Source organism: Nipponia nippon, unplaced genomic scaffold (genome assembly GCF_047370975.1).
Source record: "Nipponia nippon isolate SJK-2023a ecotype South Korea unplaced genomic scaffold, ASM4737097v1 scaffold_9, whole genome shotgun sequence".
Taxonomy (NCBI): Eukaryota; Metazoa; Chordata; class Aves; order Pelecaniformes; family Threskiornithidae; genus Nipponia; species Nipponia nippon.
In genome coordinates, this window is record NW_028262413.1 from 16,447,207 (window position 1) to 16,456,406 (window position 9,200).

The 9,200-nt window shown below is 36.5% G+C and overlaps 1 protein-coding gene across 1 annotated transcript; it reads right to left on the reverse strand.

The window, feature by feature from the left end:
• Positions 1-1,129: 1,129 nt before the first annotated feature.
• IL17RB (interleukin 17 receptor B) lies at positions 1,130-9,200 on the reverse strand. Its single transcript, XM_087744214.1, is given in 7 exon segments — positions 1,130-1,806; positions 4,940-5,063; positions 5,065-5,089; positions 5,730-5,777; positions 6,946-7,072; positions 7,736-7,863; positions 9,008-9,200. Coding segments are annotated over 7 exon segments (1,182 nt in total). The 3' UTR covers positions 1,130-1,269.

Here is a 9,200-nt window from a genome sequence, read left to right on the forward strand (position 1 = left end):
ACTTAAGAATTTGAAAGTGGAGTATTTTTTCTTACCTGTTCTCATCATCAAAAGCTCTCTTGCTAGCTTTTCATTATGCATGATAGTTATCCACTCTTTTCCCTATTTAAGAAAACCAATAGAATACACTAAAAAGAACTAGATGCATTTTTATATAACCAGCACCAGCCTCAATCCTGTGGTACAGGCACATGGACTTTTTTTACCAAAAACCAATCCTTAGTTACAAAAGTGCTATTTGTTGGGTTTTTTTCTTCTGTAATGAAGGCTCCTGCCACCCTCAGGTCGCACCTCAAATACATATCTGCAATTACAATCTAGATTAAAATTATTAAAACACTTCTAACAATATAATAAATATCAAAGATCAATGAATGTAGTTTCTACAAAGCACTTGAGAAAGACCTGACTTCCTTTTAATCTGCTTTCATTAAAAGTTTTAAAGAGAAAGGATATTTCCACCCAAATTATACTGTAATCTTATTTGAAAGTATTTTATTGCAGGCTGCGATTGCATTCTTGCATTTTACTTAAGACTAGGACCTTTGGGCTCTCTTTTATTGAAGATGGCATGCACTACTTCAAATTTTACTCTGGCAAGATTAGATATCGTTGCTGGGTTTGTTTTTTTGGGGAGAGAAAGGGGCAATCCCGTTAAGAAAAGGGTCCAGAATTCCTGTTATAGAAGAAATGTATTTTTTTTTAAGTCACATAATTGTGATACAGAAGAGAGAGTACATATGTACAAAGATCTTGGTTAGATTTGTTGATACACAAATGGTTCTCCATGGCAAACATTTCACAACTTCACATCAGTGGGTGCTGACACTTGGACACACTGAAGGGTGAGGTAAATTACTGCACTTTAAAAGCTACAATTATTCTTACAACAGCATATCAAGCATGCTGTAAATGCACACCATAACTCGACAAAGTAACAGAATCACAAAACCAGCCTTTAAGTCATGTTGGAAGATCTGTGCTGCTTAACTGCACCTGAGGCTCCCATCAGAGAACTTCATAAACTCTACACAGAGGAGAGTAGTACTTGTAAATTACTTGGACTGTGTTCTGGTATTTACACAACCAATTACTTCTGACTGATAGCTTTATTGGAGCACAAATTTCTTATCATCTCATTTCTTATTATGCAAGTCACTTCTTAGTTTGCCACAACTTAGAAATGTTTTGTTCAGGATTTATTTCAAATAAGTAAGCTTGTCTTAAATAGGGCACAGTAGCTACAGTGTTGTCCTCAGTTTTGGAAGACTAACGCTCAGTATCCAGACACGTGTTAATTTCCTGTTTCTTGCCATGCACATCATTGCATGAAACAGAAAGGTCTCTGCAGAAGGTCTCAACGTCATTCATAAAACCGTATTTTGCACAGAAGTTCAGAGCGCTTGGTAAAGTGTCTTGTGAACTCACCTCGTTGGAAGAAACGAAGCTATATTTTTGTACAGAGGACTGATTTGTCATTTCACTGCAAGAGAGGTTAACTGCAAGAGTGAACATATTTTCTATGTTATTGTGGTTTCTCATGCTTTTACAAGAAACATCACATGCAGCAGTGGTAGGGTTTGAACCGAGGAAAATCACCTTATCTGCTGCTGCTTTTTGAGCAGCAAGCCATTGTACAGAACCTTTTTCAGCAATTCTTCTTTTCTTCCACATGTCTAGAATAACATCAGTCTGGCAGCCCTCACGCAAGAGTTCAGCAAAAGAAAGGACAGTGTGATGAAAACTCACTTCTTCTGGATATATAACCAGTACTTTAACACGTAGTTGTAGCTGTACCTGATAGAAGAATCACCTCCTAAATGAATCTGTTTAACAAAAGACACCATATGCTCTCTTAAAATGTCAGGATTTCTAGAAACAATGTAAAATGTGAATGGCATTCTAAAGTGGTATGGAGGGGTTGACTCTGTGCCTCTTACTTTTTCCTAGAAAAAAATAGATACCTTTATATAAAAGAATGAAAAGCGAAAATAGTGAACTAAAATTAGAATTTAGCACTCAGATTCCCATCTTCATGATGGGAAGATCCAACTTAGACAATTTATCTGCACTTCATCTCTCCAAGAATGTTGAAGATAATTTAGCAAAAGAGTGTTCAGTAGGTAGAACAGTTTAAGGTCTACTACACCAAGGGAGCAGCTTTGCATTACAGACTGATGAGGACAGGGTAGCAGAGGCATGGTACTTAATCTGTTAGTCATTCTGCAGAACTAATACTGTGAAAAAAAGTGCTAAGCAAACAAAAATTAAACAGCAAAATGCTTGCATGACCCCAGTTGACGTTTGCTAAAGAATAAAGAGCAAACCAAAAATTCTCCACACTAAGTAATTCACTGGTTTTACAAATGTTTAAGAGATTAAGTATGTACTCTCTTGTTAGGAAAAAAAAAAACAATGGAAGGAAAAAGGCTAGGCCTACATTAGTAGGTAGTGTGGTAGAATGGCAGAGACTACAGAGCGAAACAATTGGGGCCAAGGAACAGACTTCTGCACTAAGTATTTCAGGGGTTACTGCAGCCTAGCCCTAGGCCAGTCCTGCAGCCTGCATGCCCATTAGTGGTTGGACTATGTTGTATTGATTAGGGCACATCTTCCAGTTAAATTTCGTCTGAGAGAATCAAGGCTGCACTGCTCAACCACCCTGCAATATGAACCAAACCGTAGCGAGGCTGGTGGGCGATTCCCTTCAAAAGCACAATACTGATTTAAACTAAAATACTAACATAGACACATCTGGAGTTTACTAAAAACACTTGAGAGAGTTTCTATTACAATGATACCTAAAAGGTAGTCTCTTTCATATGATCTCTCCTCATCTAAAAGGATGCTTGCAGAAAAGCTTGAAGAAAAGGAATTACAGAAATACTAAAGTTCAAAAAAGTGAGAACTCGTACCTCTGCCTGTGATGACACAAGCTACCGCAGCAATAATACATAGTATTGCAAGTAGAGCAGCAAGGAGAAAACACACAAATCTTCCAACTGAATTGATTGGGAGGGTCTCTGAAAGAGAAAGAACAACCACTTTGAAACAAATCTTGCACAGCCGAAAAAGCTGTCTTCAGTTAATGAATTACTGGAATGAGCATTTCCAATGTCTGTACATGGAAGAGAAATTGTGCCAAAAGGTAATGCAAAAGGGCTAATAATCACGTTAAGAACTACAGAGCTGTTGACTAAGTTACTTAATTTTCTTCCCTACTTTGAAAGAAATGAGGCATATCAGTCTGAATCTGCTCCCTCCAAGTTCCTCCCGTGTTTCTGGAACGTACCTCCTCCCACAGCCTGACATCTCATCAGTTACCCTCCTCTCTTCCCTTTTGTTTAAAGTTTTACCATGAGCCATGGTTACAAAATAACTAATTCCTGAACTGTGGCATTGCTGTGTTAAGCATAGAAATTCAACTTTTAAGGGGAAGATGAAAGGCAAAATTTGCCAAGGCCAGTGTCCATAAAGTCATCTAAGACCAGAGTTATCTGCTTTTTAACATGATTTTGACATTCAAATATCTGTCTACCAAAACATTTATTTTCCCATATTTTTGCAAACATGCAGGGGAAAATCTTCTGAATATACACAGTACATAATGGAACAGAAAACATCGACCAGTTTCTGTTTAGTTTGCATTGAATATTGACTCAAGAATGATAAATACTCAACTAACCATTGGCTTTCATCTGCATACAGTTTGTTAGGTTTTCTGTAGGCCTTGGGCAGTCATGTCCACACTCAGCAAAGTAAGGAATTATTGGGGGTGAGGGGGTGGGGGAAGTAGAATAATTCCAATACACAGTTAAATGGGATTTCAGCACAGATTAATTCCTTTCATGTATTTCCTTCTGTACTACGGTTTGGACTCCTGAGAGGAGTACTGTGTTGCCTAAAACTGTTATCAGGTTTTCTTGAAAGATAGTTTCCTTACAACTGATACAAATAACAAAAATGAAGAGAGATTCATGAGATAAGTAAGAATCTAAGAAAATTCAGTGTAAACATGTCAGGTATGTTTGCTTAAACTTTATACTGCAGGGACACTCTACAGAACAATATAGACTTAAATTACCACCATGAGATGAGGCTTGATATCTACCAATTCAAAAGTGGAAAAAAAAAAAAAGAAGAAAAAAATTAAGAGCTAAATAGTGCTATGCTTGTGTCTTGTTTGTTAGTCAGAATTAGTATAACTCTTCACGTCAATTAACTATATTAAAGCAAATACTCTTTTCACTGAATAAAAAAATGTTACTTACCTCTATAAAAATATCAGTGCTTTCATCACTCCCTGGTATCCTCACATAAATTCTAGTTTCATTTATCTACTCATGAAATGAAATCCTGAAGAAAAGTGTGGGAGGGAGAAAAAAAAGTCAAAGACATTTACCACAAAAGGAGTCATTACTAAGTTAAATCACATTTAATATTCAATTGCATTTCCAATTGCATTTAATAGGCTTTAAAACTAGTATATATTCTTAACATAAGAATTATAGATAGTTCATGTATTTATCTTTAAATTCACTAGTCTAATATAACAAACCAGGGTGAATATCTTAGTAGGAATTACAAGCAAGGTGCGTTTCATGTTAGTTAAGCCTAATTAACTAGTTTCTATATATTTTCTTATGTTTTCATGTTCATTGATTAATCTCACTCTGAAAAAATAATATTGTTTAAAAACATTCTTAAAAATAAAGAATATCATCTAAAAAAGTAAAACAACATATCGTAACAGCAGAGCAGAACTCTTCTGAAAGCAACCACAGTTCTTCTAGACCATCTCCTCAGTGTTTGTTGGCCAGCTCTGCTGATTTGACTTCAGTGGAAGCATATGCCTCCTGCTGTGCTAATACAGAAAGAGAACTTGGAGAGAACTCAGAGAACTACGCTTTCAATTTATTATGATTTAACAGAAAATTACCTTTGCTTCCACATTTTTTTCAAGTAGTACTTCATACTTTGGATGCTCATAAAGCAGTATTAAATATTCAAGCCCAAGACTGCTTGTTGTAAAATTCACTTCTAATTCTGTCTCTATTTTACAGAGTTATACTTGGATTCCACAAACTTCCTGAGGGTTGAAAAGATTTCAGTATAAGATTTTTAACAACTAAGTAGGCGATGAAATGGATTTCTGCTGTAACTGTGCTTGTGATAGGCACCACACACCCTGCAGATGGCACCTTACGACCTCACAGAGTGTTTGTGCTTTGAAGGGGCAAGTCAGAAGTGTTAGTTACAACAGGGACTCCCTGCAGTTGTTTGAATTCAGGCACTGTTGCTTGAAAATGCGTGTGGTAAAAGTATCTAGCCCATTAAACCTCCAACAGATGTAGAAACAGTAATATTTAGTATTAATGACACATCTGCATGCCCAAATCGGCAAGGAATTTTGTTTGGTCTAAAGAAGGTACTTTTGTTCATGTCATAGTATACCAACCAGTAACTAGACTAAATTCATAATCTCAGAGAAACCAAGAAAACTTCTCAATCCCATATTCACTGATTAAAATATGGCATTATTATCTAAATTAAACTGTAGAGAATTCTCAAAGTTCCCATTTTAAGGCCATGAGTATGATATAGGAAAAAATTCAGAAGTAGGTCTTAGACCCTATTCAATACTCCAGCAAAGATGATATTGTGAAACACTTTTGAAGAGTTATTTTTCCCCCTTCAGTATGATGTCTATATGTGTACATAGCACTTACCCATTTCAATACAGCTTTTGCTGTATTTCATTACATTATCTTTACAGCCTGTGAATTTAAATGGATATTTAAAATTTTAGCAAATGCATGATCTGTGTGCATTTTCACTAAAGTCTATTAGAATATGCATAAATGAATCCCCAAGTACAATATATTTTAGAAAGGACAATTCAAAATAGCCTATGTGACTCCTGCTCCATGAACAGTGTTTTTTGTCTAATTTTCTATCACCATCTCCTCAAACATACACATGCACTCACACAAAACACACTCCACTTACATAATCTTCATAGACAGCTGCCTAAAATGTGATAGTGATGACTAGGTATTAAGTAAAAAAATCCCAGTGGTCTTTCTCATGGCAACAAAAGCTTGTTTACCAGTGATTATCTTACTGCAGAGTAAAAGAAACCAAAAGAAAAGCATCCCATTATCAGGCTGCTCTGCATATTTTCTCTCTATCTGCCAACACCACAAGTCAAAACAAGAAAGAAAATAAATAGGCATGACGTATTTCAAACTGTAGTTAACCCCATCTAGTTGGGGAATGTCCTCTGTATGGAAAAGTACCATGTACACAGCAGCAATGCCTTGATCCTGACCCAAGAAGTCAAATATTTAAGGGAGTTATAATGAATATGGCTGCCTTCTCATTACTAAGGAGGACACCCGCTCTCCTGGTGGATAGGTGTCCCAGAGAACAAGCATCGAGCTGGTGCTTGTCTTTGTGTGGAGAACTGGTGTTCTACAGTCATCGAGCAAAATGACCAGAACAACATGTTCTTCTTTAAAGCACCTCTAAACTTATAGGCTGCCTTACAATTTTAGACAAATAATAATATTCCTGATTAATGTTTATTAAGAACAACATTGACAAACTGTCTAGCTAAAAGTGTAAATTCTTTTAAAATTGACAGCAGAAAATATTTTTTTCCTTTGAAAAACAATATCCATTTCTCTGTTGTTCAAAGATAAATGGCAAGCAAACACAGAAACAAAACAAGCATGGGAAAAAAGCCAAACAACAAACCACTGTTAAAGAGCTGGCTGCCTCTGAGTTTGCAGCTTTGATGACTGTGTGTCTTTAGGGTGCTAGACAGATTTCAAAACACATTGAAAACAGAAGCCTTTTCTGGCCTTGTTAAGGAAACCTGTGCAATAACATGGATGGAAAAAACCAGTAGTATCATTTAGCAGTGAATGCTAGATAAATTACCCGGTGTAGTTAGCAAAACGGATTTTGATGGAAAATCCTCTTTTGTATTTGCTGGGGGTAGATTGTAAGCATGGATGAAATATTTTGTTTCCAGTTCTACAGGGAATCCAATATAATGGAACTGCCACTAAAATAAAAATGAAGAAAAGTTCACTTCAAGGACTTAATACAAAAACAGATATATACAATCCTAATGGGACCAAGTTTAACAGAAGAGAATTTATACAGATTAGTAACTGCTAACAGTTAATTTAAAAGTGCACTTAAAAAGGACAAAAATAGATTTCTAGGAAAAGAGAATTCCAAACTTGGAGTTCCGGACAGGAACAAGAGATTGAGTGTCAATTTCGTTATTATGTATATGCACACCTATAGCTTGCAGCCAATATGAAATAATTAAAATTTTAGCCCCCAATGAAGGCGAGTTGTCCCCTATCACACCATCCTCTGTCCCAGATAATCCAATGACAGATCATGTATTTCTGGCTTGTGTTACCCTGGCTTTAAGCATCCATTTGAGAACAGGAGAGATGAAGTTATGGAAAAGAGATGGCTAATTTTCCCATAGCTTTATTCTCAGTCTCCCAAAACACAGGGCTCAAATCCCTCTTTCATTAAACATCTGAAAGAAGTATGAAACTACTATTTTTTCTTTCTCAGGTCCCTTTTTACTAACTTCAGCAGAGGGGAAATTTTTACTCTATACTTTTCAATGTTACACCCTATTCCCCACCTTCTTCTTACCAAACTAAAATAAATGAAGAAAACAACTACTTAAAAATATTCTTACTCTTTGATTACGGACTGCAGTTTGTCTTTCAAACTTTTCTGTGTAATTGCATTGAATACACTGAAAACGTTCAAGAATTCCGTTGCTGGTCACATAAATCTTTGTGGCTGTCAGTTCTTTGATGCTGGCTAGAAGTAAAGACAACATCTGCTGATCAATAAAAAAAATAAAAGTTGTTTCACATGATAGAATATTAAACAAAGAAAGCTTCTGTGACAAATGTTTCTCTGAATAAAACACAGTAATTTTCAAATTTGCCATGTACTTTCCTTTGGCCTGTTTACAGAACTAACACCAGACACTGCAATACCTTTCGCAATTTGTTTTATCCAGTTCATGCCATGCTCATCACTCTCTAAAGCAAAAAATGTCCAAGATATGAAAACATAAAACATCTAAGTAATACCCCCTGCATTTCAGCTCTCCACTCAAAGGTATACTTCCATTATGTCTTTGTACTCGTGTCAGTTCTAGCTGCTCTAATAAAGTGATTTTCAGTCTTTTCATTGCAGACCTAAAAACATCCCATTGAAGGCAGAAAATCCTATATAAAATATGTTCTAACAAGTGTGGTCCCAGATCTGGGAACCAGAATTCATAATTCTGCTGGGGAAAAATGGACTCTGAAGTTTTAGAGGATATTATAATTTCTCACCCTCTCCATGTCCACAGGCTATAAGCTACCTTTATGTCCCCTGCCCTCCACAAATAACACCTGCCTTGTCTTTTGTGAGAGTATCAGTAAGACACACTCCTCCCTAGACTCCAAACAATTTTCCCAGCTTGTATTTAGCTTTGACATCCACTGCTTTTGTTTCTAACATAAAGAAAGGTTGGTGCCCAAAAGCTTGGCTATTTTTTCTCAACGTAGTATTTGTGGCTACAAGCCCTGGCCTGTCCATGGTTCCCAACAGCATAGTTTCTTGTATATTTATGACTGCAACCATGTCATTAATAAATCAAAAGTTTTACTGAACATGTATTTGCTCCTTAGAGGGGCCAGCTGTATTCACTGCAACGATGCATCCAGAGCCACAGAGTCAGATAATAGATTGGTCAACCCAGGAGAAAACACCTCTATTGATTTGGAAGCATGTTGTTTCATACAAACCAATCTCTTTAGAACATGCATCTATCTTAAACCTTGGCAGTTAAACTGAAAGGCAGTAGGGTACCTTTTATTTGCTCATGTCACATTTCTAGCATTACCCTCTGCAGTTAATTTCTTATTCTCCTTAGGATCCCCACCAGCCACACTGACAACAAACCTACCATCCGTGCTGAGGCCCCAACTTATACTCATGAAATAGGACTGAAACTGTGTTTCAACTTCTTTTTCAACCAATACAGCACTGAGATTATGAAGATCTGCTGCTGCAATTCTGTACCACTTTCTCAGCTCAGGAGCAGAACCTTGTGAAGAAATATAGCCAGGAATTAAAACAGCCTGATAACATATCCCCAT